The sequence below is a fragment of the Armigeres subalbatus genome, chromosome 2, assembly GCF_024139115.2.
Source record: "Armigeres subalbatus isolate Guangzhou_Male chromosome 2, GZ_Asu_2, whole genome shotgun sequence".
NCBI classification, from domain to species: Eukaryota; Metazoa; Arthropoda; class Insecta; order Diptera; family Culicidae; genus Armigeres; species Armigeres subalbatus.
In genome coordinates, this window is record NC_085140.1 from 228,045,814 (window position 1) to 228,068,658 (window position 22,845).

At 35.9% G+C, this 22,845-nt stretch overlaps 1 protein-coding gene and 1 long non-coding RNA gene across 10 annotated transcripts in view; one reads left to right on the forward strand and one right to left on the reverse strand.

Moving 5' to 3' along the window:
• The window catches only part of LOC134211818 (uncharacterized), a 150,257-nt gene that overhangs the window by 108,244 nt on the left and 19,168 nt on the right, over positions 1-22,845 (reverse strand). For 6 of the 9 annotated variants that reach the window (XM_062689096.1, XM_062689099.1, XM_062689103.1 and 3 more), the window contains exons 5-6: positions 15,607-15,701; positions 14,038-15,541 (exon numbers count right to left, since the gene is read on the reverse strand). In XM_062689096.1, coding sequence (XP_062545080.1) covers positions 14,038-15,541; positions 15,607-15,701 — 1,599 coding nt within the window. Of the gene's footprint in view, positions 1-251; positions 524-584; positions 818-14,037; positions 15,542-15,606; positions 15,702-22,845 lie in introns of those variants that run through there. The other 3 variants (XM_062689095.1, XM_062689094.1, XM_062689098.1) reach the window with 2 other exon arrangements.
• Positions 5,845-7,021, forward strand: LOC134215978 (uncharacterized). The gene is made up of 3 exons (XR_009980408.1): positions 5,845-6,225; positions 6,686-6,798; positions 6,873-7,021. It is a non-coding gene; the product is annotated as an uncharacterized LOC134215978 (long non-coding RNA).

Here is a 22,845-nt window from a genome sequence, read left to right on the forward strand (position 1 = left end):
GCATATATCCTTAGTTATAGGGTGGAAGGATATCCAATACGATTTGTGATAAATTAGATCCGCTACACGAAAACTTGCGCTAGAAAATGGGTAATTTTTCATTGCGATTGGTGCGATTTGGCAGAACCCCGACCATAATAGACCAACTTCAGCCACACCACCGGCAGCCACACAATGACCTGACACATTTGTACCTGTTTGACTTTTTGCTCTATTTTTGCGTATTGTTTAAACGGTCGAAATCATGTATCTAGCGTACCACCAACACATTTATTAATTATCCACATGCTGATAAGATTATGCTGGTTCGGATAAATAATACACATGCTTCCCATTATTGAAACTGTATTACATTCAGAGCAGCAGAATTCTATGATCACGTTCAAGTCTTCTTTTGGCACAAAGTGACACGGTTCCCATTCCATCTTGCGGTGGTGGTAATCCTGGTAGTATGATAGATGATTGTTGATAGTATACTTCAGATCTTCCACAACGATAAGAGTAAATAACTGCATCCTGTGATCTACAATAACGGGAATGTTTTAAGACATTGTTTCTATAAAAGCAATACAGTGGCATCATACTTCAAAATCAGTTCAATGAGTTTACGATTATAATGAAAGTTGTTGTGCAGCGAATTCAAAGTTAACAGGTCTCGCGGGGTCCATGGCCCACACCTGTTATTGACGTCCCACTTGGAGTCCAGACAGATGAAACTATAACCACCTTCTCCTTTGTCTGACCCTTCGACATTAATACTCATCACTTGATGAAGGCTATTCTCGATTTTGATAAGTTTTGAAACGCATGTTTCAAACTAAAAGTTACAATTAGGAATTAATAATGTTATAATGTTAAATACAGTTATGAACTAATATATTCACTTCACACGGCAAAAATAAAAATAAAAATCTCCAAGTACAAATTGATGTGTCTGGAATAGGGACACGGCAGGTATTTCCGTCCATCGTCGTAGGGGCCAAAATCAATGAAAGCAACGTCATTTTGCTAGAACTCCACTATAGTAGAACGTTTCGCCTAAGCTTACGATTGGGTACGGATGAATTTGGCAAAAAAGCTTCTATTTTATTGATATTTGAGACTATAACGATAAGACGAAAATTCCTGCCTTAATCCTACCAATAAATTATTTACATGAACATAAAAATTGAATTTCATTGACTTGTTGAGTATGGTATTTGTGGGGTTTGAGTAAAATGCCTTCAGCGTATGTTAATAGATTCATACATCAGCGTGTCAATCGGCAAGCAGCAAGCCATAATTTTGCTTCTTTCTAGTCAGACCTCCGCGGCGTGCACATGCATCCACGGAGAGTCGCTGTCATGACTTCGTTCCGGCCATTTACGGCCACACATTTTGGCGATCCTGCTAGTCTATTTTTTGGTCCTGTTGCTGATTTACATATATTTACCAAATTATATTGACACTAGAGGCCTTGATATCAAGGCCTCTAATTGAAACTATATTATATACCATAATAAAAATAACCATCAGGGCACCCGATTGAAGCGATTTGGATAGGAAGAGTGGAATCGCCTACTTCCTGTTGTTAACATCTCGTGGATAAAGGGCGGGCTCTTCTCCCCATCTATTGGGTCAATCTGGGAAACGAGGGCGAGATAATATTTTTGTATGTACGAACTTTCTTCTGGAAGGAGATTCTCTATTCACCCCGTGGATTCGCATAAGTGTTTCTCCTTATGGAACCACCCCACCCATTTTTGGCCCTTCATACAGGAGTTTGATGAAATACAAACAATAATATAATCATGATCAAATCGTTTGTCAGATATGGCCAGTGCTATCGGCAGGTGCCTTGCTACAATAGATGGTAGTATCATCATCATCATCATCATCTGTCGCTGATTTCATGAGGTGAGTTGAATTCAAGAGGCTAAATTGTAACGAGTGATATATTGTGGATTTACTTGACCAATGGATTCGAAGGTCGGTTTACTTGCCTATTTAAAACGTTCCCTTTTGTAGCAAGGTTTGCCAAACTCAATAAATGTTTGGTAGATTACCTTGTTTTTTGCCCCTTGTCTATCAAAACAGATGTCAAAACATCGGAAATAGAAAGAGAAGTCCGAGGGAAACAGCAAAAAGCACGTGGCAGACTTATCAGTTTTGACAGATTTTAGTATGAAAACCGACGGCGATTCCAACGACCGTTCAAGGAGCGACTATTTCGAACGGTCGGGTCCAATAGGGAAATCCACGTACAATAGTTTCCAAAATCACCGTCGGAATATAGTTTGTGGTTTGAAAAATCACAAGACGCGTCCCGAAGACCTTCGGAGAATGGTTTGTGGTTTGCAAAATCACAAGACGCGTCTCGAAGACCGTCGGAAAATGGTTTGTGGTTTGCAAAATCACAAGACGCGTCTCGAAGACCGTCGGAAAATGGTTTGTGGTTTGCTAAATCACAAGACGCGTCTCGAAGACCGTCTGAAAATAGTTTGTGGTTTTCTAAATCACAAGACGCGTCTCGAAGACCGTCGGAACATGGTTTGTGATTTGCAAAATCACAAGACGCGTTTCGAAGACCGTCGGAAAATGGTTTGTGTTTGAAAAAATCACAAGACGCATTTACTCTATGCCCCCAACAACGGGCTGGGCGGATGTATTTTACCTCGTTTAGAACATAAACGCAAGGACACTTTAAATAATCATTACATTGGAGGCTGCCGGTTGTCTTACCGGGAAAATGCACATAATATTCAGTTGTTATGAACATTAAGAATAATATCTGAAGATTGTATGCAAAATGTTGAGTAAACAAATCTCTCAATTGTGTTGTAAACAAATATTGAGATATCTGTGCAACTAAGTGCAAATCACCTGACAAGGGCTGAAAAGTGGCATTTATAAAACTAAAATTATTCATGTGCCATTCCTAAAAAAATCCAAAGACAAGGATTCAAACACTAGCGCTCTGAGTGAACGCCAAACGAGTTACCACTAGGCCATCACCGCTACTCAAGAAGAGAAACCACTTGACCAATATGAACAGATGAACAGCATGCTGTGTGTAAACTGATGTTTAAACTTCCATGTTCAAACCCGAGTGTTTGAACTTGGGCGCACACTCGTGTTCAAACCGGGTGCGATTTTGGTTCGGTTTATGATGAACTCGGTTTGGATCTAGTATGCATGTTTGAGTGCGAACTTGCACACGGGAAAACTGCACTTGTTTAAACGCGGTTCATGTTTTCGTGAAGACTGCAAAAAAGAGCTAACCGCGGTCCGCGGTGGAGGTTGGTACTCGGATTCTGATGGCTTTTCCGCAAACATGACCTTTAAGTAGTCTTGTTGTGTAAGGGTTATCACGCCTATCTAGAGAGTAGGAGGTTGAGGGTTCGAGTCCCTCGAAGACACGTGGATTCTTTTTCGCAAATATCATATGAATTTGTCCATTTCAAACATGTGCTGTACATATTATTTCTGTCTGTGCTAAAAAAAAACTTACGATGTCTGTGTTCTGGGGTCATATTGACCCCGAATTGAAATTGCTATAACTTTTTTTTACTGTTTGGCCAATTTCGAATTTTTTTTTGGCAGTTTCGAAAGATAATTTAATCATCATTCAAGACGTTACCTAAGATTGATCATAGGTGGGTTCCTCGTGGGGATGGATTTTCTTGAAAAAGGTATAAAAACAGAGATTTTTCATGCTTATTTTGCTTATATCTGAAAGTCCTATCCATTTTGAACTGCACCTATTCAAAAAGGTTATGCAGGGTTGCGTGTGTTTTGACATGAGGCATTTATTAGTTGAGAACTTAGCCGCTAGGTGGTGGTATATGAGAAATCATTATTTTAGACTTAAAGCCTGTCCACGTTAAATTTCGGACACCCAACTTCCTACGTGATTTTTAAAAAAATATACAAACCACTGATACGAACCATTTACATCCCAGCTAAATCCATTCGCTTCAAGCGCTTTTTTCAGCATGTTTTAGCTGTCGGCCAAATTGATAAAATGGCAAAAAATAAATTGGACATTATCTGAGTGTCCGAAATATAACGTGGACAGGCTTTACTCACGATATTCCGATATATGGAATTGTAAATATGCCTATATCGTATAAATATGAAATTTGTAAAAACTATGTCTTTAGCAAAGATCATCTGGTGGGAATGGATTGTCTTGTGACGGAAAAAAATAATTAGGAATTTAACAATTAGACGGCGCTAGTGTGCTTGCAATGTTCTAACATGTGTAAAATATTGCTCTAGCTTGAGATTCTTCGTGCCTATACCCAAGTTGTATTCGGCAAAATTCTTCAGGACGTCCAGGACTACAAAGCGGTGCTTATACGGCTCATTGGTTACTTGGGTAGTTTTCACTGGTCGAGGCATACATTATCACATTTATTTTTTAACGCCTAATATACGTGCTATATAGGGTAAAACGTCCTATCGTTGAGGTATGCCCTTATGTTGCGGTAGTGTTAAAGTAGTCCATTCTGGATATAATACCATTGAAAACAATTGTGGGTACGCTAAAACTCTTCGGATTAACGACTAAAACAGCTTTTGTTTGACAAAATTCCATTCAAAATGATGAAAAATCAACATTTTTCGTTAAAATTTTGAATCCTTTGAGCCTATTATTGCGGTAGTGCTAAGGTCCTATTGTTGCGGTATCGTTCCCCATAAGAAATACATGCAATACCGCAACAATAGGACTGACCTTCAAAAAATATCGCAACGATAGGCAACTGCGTCCTATTATTGCGGTAGTTAGTTTTTATTGTGATAAAAACAAAACAGCATAAGTACAGCACAATTGACGTAATATTTACAAAACTATAGTTAACGAGCATCCTATTCAACTACTACAATGTGGAAATCGACCAACAGGTAATTTTTGAAGAATTTTTGTAATCAATTCTGTTTTGACACGGTGCTTAACCCCTCCATAATAGGTCGTTTTACCCTATTTGTGCATTTCACCAAATAATGTGATGTGTATGACAGACAGTCAATTCGCGAAGTCGAAGCAAAATTCTTCACACAAACAATGACAGTTCTTTATGGGTTTTTACAGTAGAGCAACAGAGAGGAGGAGATGGCGGCCATGTTTCACTCAAACTCTGACAGATAGCAATGGGATTTCCCATAGGAGGGAACCCGGATAAAAATTCACAGTAACTTGTATGACATAACCCATTGAAATACAATAGATTGTGTGGCAAACAATACAAACTATTGTATGCTTATTGTAAAATGTTCACGGTTGTAAAAGATCTTTATTGTACGTACATTAAAATCACAATATATTTAAATGTTTCCGATATATTCTATTATATTTTTATTGTTCGCTTATGTTTAGTATTGCTCATCCAAAAACTACACACTTAAAATAAATCGCCTAATTCGGTGAAATTTTACCGAAATATCAACAGCAGAACTGTTCGGTAAATAATTTAACTGATTTTCGATGATTTTGACAGTTGAGCAATGGAAAAAATTACAAAAAATCTGTAAAACAAATTACCGAACAGTTCTGCTGTTGAGATTTCGGTAAAATTTACCGAATACGGTAAAATGAGTTAGGTGTGTAAACAATTTTTAAAAGTAATCGGTTTGGATTATAGATAGTGGAATATATAGATGAGCGAAGATAAATCCTCCGTCTCCAAACGAACTGTCAAACGTGTCTCCAAACGAGCATGACGTCACGATTTCAATAGAAACGTTAAGGGCTGTGACGTCATATGCACGAGTGCACGGGCAAAAAAATCGACTCAGCCATGCTTTCGCTCATCTATAGATTCTACTATCTATAGTTTGGATGATCTGGAAATCCGTCTAATGTTATTGAATTAATATAATTTTGAAATATTTCATGGATTTATTATATTGATGAAATAACAATTGAAAACAATAAAATTACAATAGCTTTGTTTGTTAAATGAATAAAAATGTTATACCGGTTCTCAAGTATTTATTTTCATATTGCAGGTCTTGTTGCAGGTCTAAAAATGTTTTGCAATAAAAATTTGATTTCAAAAAAATGAACAAAAACTTTTGCTTATAATTTACTCGGAGAATGGCTGGATTCATTTGACCGTGTACAGTTTTGTTTATAATTAGTGAAGAGATGAAAATAATGAAACTGTATGGTGCAGAAAGTGTTTTTTCATTGCAGTTTCTGCTGCTGGGAAAGCGGTAGATCACTATGGCTTCTGTACCGTGGTGAGTATCTAAAGTGTTGAAGCGCGTTAGAGCATCATTACTGGGCGCGAGTATTTTGATCACTCTCACTGTACTGTCATTTTAGATTAGTCACTCTTTTTCGCATTGGTCACTATTTTCGGTATTTTCGGTTATCATTTCGGTGGCTGCATTCCGTATCGGTGACGTTCGACGTTTGATAGTTCATCAAATAGTAGCGCTGTTATTTGGTCAATTTGGTCACCTGTCAGCTGCGCTACTGTTTTAGCAGCGCGTTTAGTAGTGACCGGTAAAGTGTCAAGTAATGATACTGCGCTGACAAACGGCCTATACTCACCACCGGTAATCGTAATCTTATACTGCAAAAGTTCAATGTACATAATGAACGCAGTGGTTCATCCTGAACAAAAAATAAATGAAAATTTTATCATCATAGTACCTGATGACATGCCTGGTAACATGTATCCTTGTTCCTTTACAGAAATGAAGCTTATGATAAATAAAATACTGCTGCTTGCTGGTCACTGATTGAAGATCGTTCAGTGGCTACCATTGGCCAATCTCACCAACGGGATATAATAAGAACTGATGCAGGTAATTTTTTATTTTCTTCTCGACGTATTTTTTCTAATAAAACTGACATTCTTCTATAATTTACATTTTCACAGGTTTATATCTATTCGGAACAAAGTTAGTACACTTTTTAAACCGATGTTGGATTTTTCTCCAGATACAGGCAACCCACTTAACTTTGGAAGTAGTGCGCTGGATTCGTCTAAAGATATGTTAAACATCCGGAGGAAAATAAAATGATATGTAAAACAATTAATTGTATTGTATTTTTATTGTAATATTGGAGTATAATGTATTCTAAATCCTGTTGTATTCCTATTGTAAAACAATAGAAACAGTAATTGAAAACATTTAAAACACAATGTTTTCTATTGTTTTGTCGCTCGAAATCATCCCATTGAAGAACCGTAAAATCAATTGTTTTGCTCCGAATTTTGTATGGAAAATTTTCGATTTTTATTGAAAAGATACATAACAACCCCTTTTTAATTGTAAAAGTCCCATTTACCATTCATTTTATCGTGGAAAACCATTATTTCTCATGTGATTTTATTGTCAAAATTCCAGTATATTCAATGGTAAAAATTATGTTTTAAATGGTGTTGTAACAATAAAATTTATGATATTTTAATGATATTTTTTATCCGGGAAGAGCAGAATTTGCTTCGACTTCGCGAATAGAGTGACTGTCTGTCATACACATCACATTATTTGGTGAATCAATCATCAATTTGGAAAAAAAAATCCACGGTATTAGGAAATGCGCGGAATTAGGGCAGGTCACGGTATAGCCAATGAGCGATTCCAAGCAACAGCATCAAAATTTAAGAAAATTTTTAATTCATGATTTTCTATTGAGTTGAAACTTTGCACAGTTTTTCAATTTCATCTAAATCGTCATTTTTCGATATCAAATCTTCATATTGAGTCACGACTAACTTTTCAAAAGGGTGTATGTGAAAATGGTTCAAAAATATTTAAAAAGCTGCACAGCAAAAACGGAATGTTCGATTGTTATGATTTTTTCAGCAAAGTTAGACAACTAAATGGTGATTCTTAAGAAAATGTGCACAGTAAAAAAAAAATTTTTTTGCCTTTAAAAATATAATTTTTGTCACAAAAACTCAAATATCTCAAAACCCTATCTTTTTTCGAACGTAATTTTTTTAGGGAAAACGGTCCATTATATTAGCTATCTACCATAAAAATTTGGTGATGGTAAACTAATAAACAAAAAAGTTATGACATTTCAAACATTTCACAATTTTCACATATAGTAAACAAAAAAAATTTCCGTGTATTTTTTTTCAAGAATCGCAGTTTGATGCTGATTTTATTGTTAAGGGCCTTGCGTGAGTTAAACAAGTTGTTTGTATGATATTCCATATTTATGTATTCATCGATATTATGTATATTATATGTATAAATATTATATGTATAAATAAATAAAAATGAATTAATATTATCCTAAGTATTAAATTAAATGTGGCAGTTACACAATGTTGTTATAGAAACTCTAAGAGTTTTGGGTTTGAATTTTGGTATGGGTTATGATATCATGAAAACAGTTTATTAATACTTATTTTTTATTTATTTTTATTCAAATTTTTAAAATATCGAACACTTTTGAATTATTATCAGCACAGTTTGAGTATAGTTTTGCTTTAATTTTATTTTCCGACAATGGAATGAAACAGTGAAATTTTTGGGTTCCTTGGATCGTTTTCGCGTTATTAAATTGCTCGCTGAGCTCTGAAGCCTTTATTTCGTACTCTTCAGTAGTAGTAAAACAAAATGATAATTTGGTTAAATCTTTTTCTTTTCCACGATTTGCCCAATCAAAAAGTTCTTTCGCAGTTTTAATTGGATGCTCACGTTCTTTGGCTAAACTTGCTCTTGTGGCCATGCGCTTTATTGTTCCTCCAATAGCATCACAAGGACCTTTGCCATGTGATGTAGCAAAAATGCCATTCTGCATCAATTCCGTACATTGATTTAAATTGACATAGGCTCGAAAAATTCTTACGATTTTTGTACTGCGACGCTGCTCCATCAGACATGAAATATATCTTTTGACTTCTTTATGCTTATCAACGCGTAAAAGTTAATCATTTTTTCAATGAACAAGTTTACGGATACTGAATCGTGTCTTAAATCTTCGGAAATTATAATAAAACTTAAGTGTTCAATTTGCGTACTTCCATTAAAATAAATAACGAATGGATGAATTGTAGCTTGTTGTACGTTCCAGTGATGGGACTGCACTTCATCTTGCAATACAAAGCTGTAATTTTCAGAAAAATCACAAATGACTAAAAATTCACCATTTTGTAATGTATTTTTCGTATTTTTTAAAAAGCTGGATTGTTCTGTTTTAATGAAATCGTGAGGGATTAAACTTTCTAATTTCAAGCAAAAATATGACACAAACTCATCTACAGGTTTTACAATAGTTTCTATGTCACACCTATCCGTGGTCACCCATTGCTCAAATGATAACTGATCAGTATATTTTTCTTCAAACTCAGCGAATAAAGTATTTTCCAATGATGAAGAATCTGGACAATCCGAACAAGATCGTAGATAGCAATTTGATGTTGTATTTTCACACAAAAGACTACCAGTTAACATTTTAATATCCTTTGTTAAATTGATTCTTTCTCATGGGTTGTGCACACACACACATTATGTGTTCCTGAATTGGAAAGAAGCTTACATTGCCTTGGCCGAAGGCTTGCAAATGAGGAAAAACCTATTTTAATATTATCGTGAATTTCCTTGAAGCGTGTGTACGCTTCTTTCAAAGTCGTCATAATTAATCGTTTTTGGATTGCTTGACGCTTTCCATCTTTTTACTGATACATAATCTTTTGACCAGGCATAGCTCGACTTACTTCATCATCTTCAAAATATTGAACTACTATTTCTTTTGTCTCATCTGTTAATGCAGTACTAGACCTAGTATTTTTGGTTGAAAGACAGTTATTCTTCAATTGTTTTGCCTCTTTTACTGTATTTCTATTGGTTTTGAACTCATCAATGGCATCCTGAATAGACCACGAACTTGGCAGCATCGACAAAATCAATAATTTTTCTTTCCTTGTCGTGGCTGCATTCGAGAACCTTTCCTTCATATTTATAATTACCTCATCGTAGTCTGTATTTTCCACATCATCAGGTCCTAATTTGAAGAGGTTTCTTCGTACAGCTTCGTTTATTTCACGGTATTTTTCTCCGGGTAATAAACGTAGTCCATCTTACTCCATTTAATCGGAGTCACTTTTATCCCAGCTATGCCCTCGTTAAAGCGTTCGATGTTGACCTTTTGGATACACTCATCTTCCGATTGATTTGTTGAAACAGATTTCGCTGATGGTACGGTGGCAAGGCTCTCAGCACTTAATACTTCTGGTAATTCCTCAGTTGTTGTCGATACATCTGGCAATTCCTCAGTTGCTGTCGTTTTCGAACTTCCTGCGCTCTGCTCAACCGATGATATACAGATTGCTCTTTTGTCAACGTTTAGACGGCAGGACGTGCAAATGCGTAAATTTGTATTCAATGTGGACATTGGAGCATAACCAGTCGCTTTCAGTTTATCTATGGTGCTTTCGGTGAGATTTCGTAACTCTTTTGAACACTTTTTTCCATCAAACGGCCTACAACAGTTGAGAAAGCGGCTACTCATGTTGTTCGTAATATTTCAATAAACAAAATCACTTTTAAGTTTTACTGACTAGTTTGGTGTCATTTGCTTGACTGAAGAAAAAATTACTATAAGATCTTTAACAACCTTAGTAGTAGTAATTTTTTGCTTTTCGTGAGCATTGTCATGGTATGTACCTATCATGCATTTGTTGTTGTTGAAGATACCCGTTTCCTCCCGATCATAAAGTCTATTCTCTAAGAGGTATATTTTTTGCAGGTAAACTATAGACGTACACGTGTATATAAATCTTTGATTTTGCAGCTTTTGTCTCAAAAATAACATTTCTGATATGTTTCTATCAACGTTATTATCAACAGGTTTCAACACTAGTAAAAGAATTTTTCATAAGTCACATGCAATGAAAATTATGACACTATCAATACTTTTGATCACAACACTGGATCGTGTCTAAGTTTCTTATAGATGCTATGAATAATTAAATCAAAATATCATGAAAACAACTTGTTTAAATCACGTCCCTTAACAATAAAATCTGCATCAAACTGCAATTCTCGAAATAACTTACACAGAAAAAAATTTTTTTACTAAATGTGAAAATTGTGAAATGTTTGAAATGTCATAACTTTTTTGTTTATTAGTTTACCATCACCAAATTTTTATGGTAGATAGCTAATATAATGGACCGTTTTCCCTAAAAAATTACGTTCGAAAAAGATAGGGTTTTGAGATATTTGAGTTTTTGTGACAAAATGATATTTTTAAAGGCAAAAAAATTTTTTACTGTGCACATTTTCTTAAGAATCACCATTTAGTTGTCTAACTTTGCTGAATTAATCATAACAATCGAACATTCCGCTTTTGCTGTGCAGCTTTTAAATATTTTTGAACCATTTTCACATACACCCTTTTGAAAAGTTAGTCGTGACTCAATATGAAGATTTGATATCGAAAATGACGATTTAGATGAAATTGAAAAACTGTGCAGAGTTTCAAATATTTTCGAAATGGTCGCTCAGGATCGACTGACATGCCCCCGTGGAATGCCTCCAATGAGATTACGCAGGCTGCTGTCATGCTATCGTTTAGCCCATCAGCAAATCGTAGCCAGGATGTCCCGGGCACAATTTTTTTTCATACTACTTTTCAATGATGACAATGGTCTATGTCTATTGATGATGATGACACCGCGCTTGTCACAGGCTCGAGATTATGCCATTGATCATAATAAATGTCGTGTTCAAGTCGGGGGTCTGATGTTTTGGTTGTGTTTTCGTAGTGTAGATGCAGTCTCCTTTCTTCTGCTTGTCGTTTATGGAACTGTCAGTGTGGAACGCACCTATCTCTTTCTTTCCCATGATTCTTCTTATGGCTGTCAGTGCGGAAATTTCTATGTTGGCTACGAAATGAACTGTGGTAGAGGTATACAAGTGTCAGTCCCGTGGTTCAAGTGTGTAAAGAAAATTGAATGTATGTGGATTAGCATCAAGCTACTTTTTATCATAATATTTATTATAATAAATTCCGTAATTTGAAGCCCAATCAGCAAATAGCAAACTGAGGATTAGTGAAAATGTTTCCATCAGATTCCAACATTCTTCTCGAAAACCTGAATTTGCCTAAGAATTCCCAATGAAAACCTAAAGATTAATATCTTGTAGTTTTGTATTGTTATTTATTAGAATATGCGTCCGCATGTTTGAATTTTTTTTCATCAGAAACAAAGAAGCTCTTTTCCCAAGCTGTGTCCTATGCCTCCGATACTTTTGGTTTACGTGTGAGGAAATATTGGCTGTGGATATTTGATTCGTTTTGAAATATTATGCATCGTTTTCAAGATTTGTGTTGTTTTCTATTATTCTCAAGAGATCTGATAAACAGTGCGTACACTGAGAAAAATTCCATGGTAACGATTACTATTTTGTAGACTACGCCATGTTTTTAAAACAACCACAAATTTTCAGTTAAATTAACCACGCATTCGGACAAATTCACCACTGATTCAGCTCATGCAACAACATTCCACCAAGACCACAGTTGATTTTTACTGCGCGCATGGTAAAATCAAACGGGTTTGTTGTCTGCTGAAAATCGTCGGTGTGTATTCTTAAATTAACCCTCGGAATGGTAGTTTCGACCGCAACATTTTTTTGCGTGTACTGTGCTCAGATAATCTAGCCAGTTGAACAGAAAGTAAACGTAAAATGTCTACAAGAGTTACACTATTTATATAATTTAAATTCAAGCCAAACATTCAACAAGAATGATTGGAATAACAAATTTCGAAGCAGGAAGCAAGAAGAAAAACAAATATGACTGAAGCATGAAAGATGACCGACGTCACACATACTTTTGCAATTTTATTGGGACTGCACTGAAAATATTCTTTTATGTGGTGCAGAAAGGTGCACTTTCCGGTGTAGCTACACCACAAAAAAGAAAACGACTTAAAATGCTTCATCAGAACCAGTGCTCCCCGCGTTTGGAGCTTTTTAAAAGAAATTTATCATGAGGTATACTGCCGTGAATCGTATATTTGTCCCATATGAATAAGAAACCCAGCAAAGATGGGACAAATATGCGATTCACGGCAGTATAGCCTCCCGAATCAGCTTTCGAAAAAAGTCTCTCACGGTATGCTACATATCGTATATGTATACAGAGATGATAAGTAAGAGACTTTTTCATTCTCTTTTGGATTCAATTTCTGCCCAATAGGTAACATTGATAAACCTGTATTTGAGAACGACCCCGATAAGCATATTATGTGCTCTCTCTAAAGTGTTCGAGTCGCTTATCTCAAATCAATTAAATTTTTATCTCATACAAAAAAAGTTATTGTGCCCTGTTCAATCTGGTTACCGTAGAGCGTATAATACTGTCACTGCATTAACAAAAATTGAAAATGATATAAGAGAAACCCTTGACAAAAAATGATTACGTTTATGGTTCTATTAGATTTTAGTAAAGCTTTCGACTCAATTGATTATTGTCTCTTATGTCGAAATTTAAAACAAAATTTTCAAAAACAAAACAAAAATTTTCATTAAAAAAAAATTCCTTCCCTGTAAACTTGATAAGGTCTTACTTATCAAAACGATACCAACACGCTGATTTCGGTAACATTCAATCTGATAAAATCCCGGTATCAAGTGGTGTCCCTCATGGATCCATTTTTGGTCCATTACTTGTTCTATGTTTAATAATGACTTACCACTAGCCATATCATTTTGCCAATTTCATTTGTATGCTGACGATTGCCAGTTATACATATTTAGAGTTCCAGAACGTATCAACGAACTAATAAATCAGATCAATACTGACATCCGTATTATACTTGATTGGTGTTGCTGCAACGGTTTGATGTTTAGTTCGAAGAAAACACAATCTATTATTTAGAATCTTTTGATCAAAAGAGGTTTTTATCAAAACATAGCCACGAATACATTGAAAATCATTAGGAGATTATTTATGTAGTTATGAATTATTGCTAAATAATAATAGATAAATAATAAATAAAGCAATAAATAATATATAAGCGGGTGTAGAAAAATAGAGTGTTAAAAAGTCAAATGACTAAAATGATTACTTACCAAAGAGTGGATCATTTCTTCTTTCTCGCTACTCTTTTCTTGTAAAATCAACACCAAGGTCATGTTTTGTTGTACACATATGAAGAGCTCAACCTTCACTGATTTGCTTATATCATTATCTAGTAAACAGTTTTCGTCGTACACCGGAGCGCCTGAAAATGTTTTAGATTTTCTTCGTTTCGGCTGGTAATCCAATGGTGTCATGGCGTTATTAAAACTACAACCGGGTGTTGTATCATAGCTGGAAAACCCACTGGATTGCTGATCGTTTATTGCTAGTATGGTAAGTTTCGACATAAGTGGAGTAAGCTGTAAGCCGGACAGCTTTTTACGATTGGCAGGGCAATCGAACATATTCCCTTGATTATACTCTGTTCCTTTGAGGTCCAAAGCTTTGAGCGGTAAGTTGAGTTCACGACGACTTTTGGCGGAATTAGTTATTTTAACAAGCGCGATCTCTTTGCTTTCTTTTAGTTCATTAGTCTCTGTTATGCTTTCAGGTTTCTGAGGAGTTTGTGTTTTAACGATTGAGATCTTTTTTAAATCATCGTAGTATAACTCCATGAATTCCTTGAATAAAGTATATGACACCGCGCAACCATCGGTATTGTAAATGGGATAAATGGGATCAGCTATGGTTTTGCATAGTTCCCGGTTCCTGATTTTCTTCAACCTTGAACCGATTGTTATTTTATTATGTGTTTCACTTGGTATTTCATCGATTTCTATCGGACTAGCGATTTCATTGAGATTGCTCATAGAAGACCTAAGATGACTAGATTTATACGGATTGCTAACAAAGTTTGTTAGGAATTTATTCTTCGGTGTTTCATTCCATGTTTTTTGCGTACGATCAGTATCACATTCCAAATTTATTTTCGATTGTTCGTTCTCTTGCTGTTCTGCAGATGGATGCTTATCAAGCTCAAAATCTTCAGTCGCCGCACAAATTGATAGTACGTTACCGTGTGGTAACAGTTTGTTCTCCGTCATCGGAGTTGAACAAACACTTGTTTTTCCAATGAAATTAGGAAAACTATCAGTTTCATCAAAATTGATGGAATTGAAACCTGATTCCGAAAGGTCTAGTGTCATAGGGTTTTTAAACAGCAAAGGTAAATGTGTTGGTCTATTGAAGGTTGGCTTCCTGGAGTTACCTGGCCTTACTACGCCAGCAGTGTCATCTAAATCTTCTTCGGGAATGTTGGTAAATATTAACGATTTATCTCGTTTCATCATGGAATGTGAATCTTTCGAGAAAGATTTTTTGCGAACTTGGAATGGAATAACATCTTTTACCGTAGCATTTATGAACAAGTTGTGTGATTGTGATGATGATCGCACAAGTTCGGAATATTCATTTGCAGGAATATACGCATTTATGAGTGTTACACCTATTGGTATATGATAATTAGCCACGATATACTCTGATGATTTCAGTCGATACAAGTCGGATAAAGTAAATATTTTTGTTAGGTTATCTGATAACTGACTAGCGACAACTCTGTTCAAATGAAAAAAGTAAATGATAGTTTGAATGAATTTCACATCATATATATATATACATACTTATTATGATAAAGAATAGTTCCACCTAATACTCCTTTAGTTTGCTGAAAGCTTTGTAGTATCTGATTTGTTTCCATATAGAGATTACTCGCGCTCTAAAAAAAATTAAAAAAAACATCATAAGAAAAAAAAAATAGTTGTGCATATTTGAAATAATTTTACAACAGCAGTACAAAAAAACCGTAGTCCCTAGTAGCAAGAGAGAACAAATCATTTCTTCGTAGCTTGTGTGTCGGTGTGGCTGGTATTTCGATAGTTTTTTAGCACTTATATCGAATTACAATAACCATGCTTTCATGATCGCTAAGCCTGACTATGCTCAAAATTGCGGCGAACTCGACTTACTTTTCTTTAAGAAAATTATTTTGAGTCAATAGACGAGTTCGTACAATTCCATTCAATTCCACTTGGTTGTACCTTTGACAGATACGTATTTCGACCTCAACAGCTCGTACTTGACTCGACACTTAAGTCAAAGGAAATGCAAACTCGTTTTGAAACAATCAAATAATAAACAAAATGTTAAAACTCTTTTGCACAACCTACAATTATCTTTTACTATGCGCTGAATCTTTTAAGTAACGTAGGTACATTCTTAAATTTACAGAAATTTTAAACTGATATCTGTTATTCAATATAGACGAGCTCGGTGGTCTAGTGGCTACCGCTTTTGCCTTATAAGCAGGAGGTCGTGGGTTCAATTCCAGGCTTGTCCCTTGATATGTCCATTTCGGATATTTAGCTAAATCCCTTTTTCGATATTTACACGATGTATACACGATCTAATGAGTGACATATATTATAAAATGAGTGACCAGATAATGTATAAAAAGCATGCTGAATAAATGTAGAGCTCTCTATCTTTCCAAACCTACTACAGAGTTGAGATTAATTGAGTGAGAAGAATTATCCCCTATACAGAGAATATATCAGTGGCGACGAGGAGAACCCGTGTTGTGTAACATAGTTGGCGTAGCACATTAGTTGGAATTTAGTGCACGCTAGGTCTATGGACCTAAGGATAATCATAGCCAGATTTTAAGACGAGATCACATTTCTTTCTTTACATAGAGTCTTAGAAGTGAGCTTTTGGATAAGAAAGAAATCAATTTTCGAGCACAAAGCCTTTTGTGAGCCGGAGTGGCCATTTTGTGGCAGTATTCAAGGATCAGTTATCCGCCATTTTGAGTTTCGTTGGTATTATAATTTTAAAGGAAAGTGATTATCATAAAGTGGTTGCAATCGCAGATAAAAGGCAGTTAGAAAAAGCGGTGCAGATTAGCCGTTCCGTGGAAAGAAAAATCCGGTGAAGCATAGCATGGTAACTAGCGAGAGGTTCTCGTTAGAAAGTTTTTAGATCAAAGAAGTTGGGTGATATCAATAGCGTAGCGAGAAGTTCTCGTTAGCAGCGATAAAGGTTTTATCTGTGAAATATTCAGTGGAGTACGCCAAGGGTGGCGGTATAAATCGTTCATTTTGGTGCACGTTTGGCGGCAGTGGTCTGTATACCCTACATATCGCCATTTTGATCAGCAGAAGCAATTTGAGAAAAACTATACTAAGCGCATATCAGTTAAGTGAGCGATTACAAGTATCACTGTATAGCACAAAAGGTGTGGTGAGAGAATAAAATAATTCCACGTTGTGGCGAGAGAGATAGAAGAATTTCACTGTGTGGCGCGAAGGAAGAATAATATCACTGTGTGGCGCGGGAGAAGTACAGCATCGCTGTTTGGCGCGAGAGAAGAACAATATCACTGTGTGGCGCGAGAGAAGAACAATATCACTGTGTGGCGCGAGAGAAGAACAATATCACTGTGTGGCGCGAGAGAGGACAATATCACTGTGTGGCGTGAGAGAAGAACAATATCACTGTGTGGCGCGAGAGAGGAAAGAGTTTTACTGTGTGACGTGAAAGAGGAGACAAAAAGCATTTCGTGAAGTGAGCGGAAAAATCACTGATGTAATAAGAGCAAATAACGTTGTGTGACGCAAGAGAGGAGATAGCACTGTATACAACTGGAGAGGGCAGCTTTCAGCAGTGTATGCCATAATAGAGGAGAACGTAATAAGACTGCTGAGTGAGCAACGATAGCTGAGGTAAAATCAAGGTCACGTAAGTCGTTCCATTTTATCTCATATTTCAACTAATTAATTTTTACAGATAGTGTTATTATCAATCATGTCTTTAATCGGTTCAGTTGACCATTATGCTAGAGGTACCAGTTTTTCAAGTTACATGGAACGTATGGGTTTTTTTGTTCCAGTTAAATAATGTGAACGCGGATAACAAAAAGAGCCTGTTAATAACATTAGGGGGGCCAGTTATTTTTGACGAACTAAAATTACTTTATCCTAACAAAGATTTAAATACAATCGGCTACGATGATATGATTCAAAAATTAAAGGAGCGTTTTGATAAAGCAGAGCCAAATATGCTTTATCGTTATAGATTTCATAATCGGTATCAAGGAATAGACGAATCAGCAGAGAATTATATTCTTGGTATTAAACTTTTGGGAGAGAACTGTGGGTTTGGTGATCATAAAGAAGAAGCTATAAAAGATCGAATTATTTTAGGATTGAGAGATGAAGAACTGAAAAGAAAATTACTGATGGAAGATGGAATGAATCTGGAAGAAGTGGAGAAAAGGGTCGTGAGAAGTGAGCTAGCTAATTTGAGAGCAAAATACTTGGGAGATGATGGTGCTAGAGTATATTGAATAAAACATAGATTAGAGAGAAAAATAATGAGCACGGAGAAAGTAGTGAGAACAGGCAAGGAAGATCTTTTGTCCGATTCAATAACTATAATTATCGGAATCGTAGCAGAAGTGGTGGTAGAATGTCTGGCGCAGACAATACATACAATCGAGTGAGGTACAATTATAATAGTCGTGATAGATACAATAAAGGTTATAGCCAGCGATATAATAGGAATCCTGACCACTCTCAACTCATATGCAATCATTGTAAACGCAAGGCATATAAAGCGAAACTGTAGGATGCTCAAGGATCTCAAACGATTAATTTTGTAGAACAGGATAAATTGGACAAAGTGGATGGTACCTATGATTTCAAACGCTTAAAAATTAATTCCGACGATTCTGATGATGACCAAGACGTTTACCCTTGCATGACGATAAATTCAATTAATCATATCAATGAGCCGTGCTTGGTAGAAGCCAAAATAAACAACGACAGTCTAGAGATGGAGATTGATTGCGGAGCAGCAGTTTCCGTTATGAGCAGTATTATTTATTTTGAAAAATTTTCTCACGTTATTGTTGCACCATGTAAAAGCAAGCTAGTCGTCGTTAATGGGGAAACCCTTGATATACATGGGAAGATTTTAGTAAATGTTACTTTGAACAACATAGAAAGAAAAGTACCATTGATAATTTTGAAAAGTAAGAATAATTTCACATCATTGATTGGACGTAACTGGCTGGACATCTTTTATAATGGTTGGAGAAATATGTTCTCAAAACCATTGATACTAAATAACCTTGAGGTAACCACAACTAGGAATAACAAGGAAGCAGGTAACATTCAATCAATGTTTCCAAACGTGTTCAAAAGAGACTTAAGTGAACCAATTATAGGATATGAAGCAAACCTGACCCTGAAAAATGAGACGCCAATTTTTCGTAAGGCATACGATGTACCGTACAGGCTCAAGGACAAAGTGTTGAGCCATTTAGAACACTTGGAAGAACAAAGGATTATTACGCCAATTGATGTTAGTGAATGGGCCTCGCCTGTAGTGATCGTATTGAAAAAGGATGGAGATATACGCATGGTAATTGATTGTAAAACATCCATTAACAAAGTCATAATTCCCAGTACATACCCTCTTCCTTTGGTGCAAGATATTTTTGCCTCACTTTCAGGGTGTAAATATTTTTGTTCTTTAGATCTGACGGGGGCGTACACGCAGCTTCAACTTTCGAAAAGATCTCGTAAATACATGGTCATCAATACAATAAAAGGGCTGTTTACATATAACCGTTTGCCTCAGGGAGCATCCTCCTCTGCATCCATTTTCCAGCAGATTATGGACAATGTTTTGGCCAATTTAGAAAATGTTCGTTGTTATTTAGACGACGTTCTAATTGCGGGAATAACTGAACAGGAATGTTACGATAAACTTATACAGGTGTTGAAGAGATTAAGTGAAGCTAATATCAAAGTAAATTATGATAAATGTAAGTTTTTTGTCCAATCCTTGAATTACCTAGGTCACATGATAACAGATAAGGGTTTGTTACCATCCTCAGACAAACTCTCAACAATACAAGCCGCTAATCCTCCGACAAATGTTTCTGAACTAAAAGCTTTCCTTGGTTTAATTAATTATTACGGAAAATTTATTCCGCATCTGGCATCAAAGCTGCATTGTCTATACAGTTTATTAAAGAAAAATGCTAGATTCAGCTGGGGAGATGAATGTCAAAAGGCATTTTTAACCAGTAAAGATGCTTTAATTAAGGCAAACATTTTGGAATTTTATGATCCAGTGAAGCCGATTGTCATAGTATCAGATGCATGCAATTATGGTCTGGGAGGAGTTATTGCCCATGTAATTGATGGCCAAGAAAAACCAATAAGCTTCACTTCATTCTCATTAAATTCTGCACAAAAAGCATATCCCATTTTACACCTAGAGGCTTTGGCTCTTGTGTGTACAGTGAAAAAATTTCATAAATATCTGTTTGGGCAGAGATTCACTGTATATACGGACCATAAACCATTATTGGGCATATTTGGCAAAGAAGGGAAGAATCATATATGTGTTACAAGATTACAAAGATATGTCATTGAATTATCAATATATGATTTCAGCATAATTTACAGACCAGCATCTCAAATGGGAAATGCTGATTTCTGTTCGCGTTTTCCTTTGTCACAGGGTGTACCGAAATCGTTAGATACATGCATAATTAACAATATAAATTTTTTCAATGATTTCCCTATAGATTTCAAATCCATAGCAAAAGAAACAAGCATTGACCCTTTATTGCTAAAAATAAAATCCTTTGTAGTCAATGGGTGGCCAAATAGGCTAGATACGCCATATAGAGAGCTGCTTTCATTGAAAAATGACTTGGAAGAATCTGAAGGGTGTTTGTTATATAAAGATCGAGTTATTATCCCAAAAGTTTTACAATATGACATACTCAAGCTCTTACATGCGAATCATAATGGAATCGTGAAGATGAAGCAGGCTGCTAGGCGTAGCATATTTTGGTTAGGACTAAATTTGGATATAGAGAAGTTTGTAGCTAGCTGCCAGGCATGTTTGCAAACTTCGGTGATTACAGTTAAACCTGAAACAACTCCTTGGACTCCAACGACCCGCCCTTTCAGCCGATTACATGCTGATTTTTTCTTTTTCGATCGATTAACTTTTCTATTAGTAGTGGATAGTTTTTCGAAATGGTTAGAGGTCGACCTAATGAGGTTTGGTACAGAAGCAAGTAAAGTGATTAGTAAATTCTCAGCAATATTCGCGAGATTTGGACTCCCGGACGTTTTGGTTACAGATGGGGGTCCTCCGTTCAACTCTACCGCCTTCACGTCTTTCATGAAACGTCAGGGGATTAATGTAATGAAAAGCCCTCCATATAATCCAAATAGTAATGGCCAAGCTGAAAGAATGGTGAGGACGGTTAAAGACGTAATGAAAAAATTTCTTTTAGATCCACAGACAAGATCTTTACCAATTGAAGATCGATTAATATATTTTTTAGGAAATTATAGGAACACATGTTGTTCAGATGGTAAAAATCCATCTGAAAAGTTATTAGCCTTTAAACCCAAATTACTGCTAGACCTTTTACACCCTAATAAACAATATAAAACATTTTTAGAGATGCCACCTGAAGAAAAAAAACTGATGATAGTTGATAACGGTACGCCTTCACCTGATCCATTTATCAATTTAAAACCTGGGGTTGAATTATTATACAAAAATCCTAACAAAAGAGAAATTGTGAAATGGTTGAAAGCTATTTTTGTAAAAAGAGTCTCACGAAATGTTTTTCTTATTTCTGTTGGCAGGAACATGCTGAATGCTCACCGAAACCAGATCAAGATGGGAAGGAATAACGAGAAGTTTGCCAGACTGTGCGTGGCAGTCCCAAACACTAAACGTCGCAGAGAAGAGTCGATATCAGAAGAAGAAGATTTTCATGGTTTCCCTGATGAACCGCAGTTCCCCGGTCCAGAAAATCTTCTACCAGCTGGATGTAGAAAAAAGGAAATGGTCCCACGTCGCGAAATCATTACACGAAGTGTTTCAAGATCGAAGAGACTTAAACAGGAGTCATCGAAAGCAATGGAAGTATAAATAAGACGAGTGATGAATGAAATTATGAAATTATTGAAATTTCCGCAAAGGCGGGTTCTGATTTTTTTAGAAGGTGTTTTACTATATGCAGCATATGATCTGATAGATAGGTTAAAAATAAGTGAAATTAAACTTAATCAGAAATATGTTGATTGAAAGATATAATACTAGTCTAAATTAATTAATACTTGATAAAGTTTATCTTAAGGGTGGAGAACTGATATGTCCATTTCGGATATTTAGCTAAATCCCTTTTTCGATATTTACACGATGTATACACGATCTGATGAGTGACATATATAATACAATTAGTGACCTGACAATGTATAAAAAGCATGCTAAATAAATGTAGAGCTCTCTATTTTTCCAAACCTACTACAGAGTTGAGATTTAATCAGTAAGAAGAATTATCCCAATACAGAGAATATATCATCCCTTTCCTACTTTGTATTTCTATCTTAGTTATTTCTGTGTTTCACGTTCTACCAAAACGATTCCTACTGCTATAACCTTCCACACAATCCCAAAACCTCCCGTGGCACATAGGAGAGGTCGTAGAGTTCTCTGCATCTTTCTTAAGTAGGTGTCCAACTAACAATCCTTTTCCTTCCTCAGCATTCGCAAAGACGTGGCCAGGACAGATCTTGACTATTGAAAAGTGCAATGCCTCTATCTAAGAGATAGTGATTAGTCCTAAATCAATATCTGAGGTAACGGATGAAAGTAACGCTACTCTCATAAAATAGTCTTGGCTTGTACCACCTACGAATTTGTGCGAATTGCTCAATGCTAATGCTAATGCTAATACCTATCTGTTATTCAATATGATTTTGACCCACGACCCGCCACCTTCGGGTTCCAGTCCCATCGAAAGGAAAGTGATTACC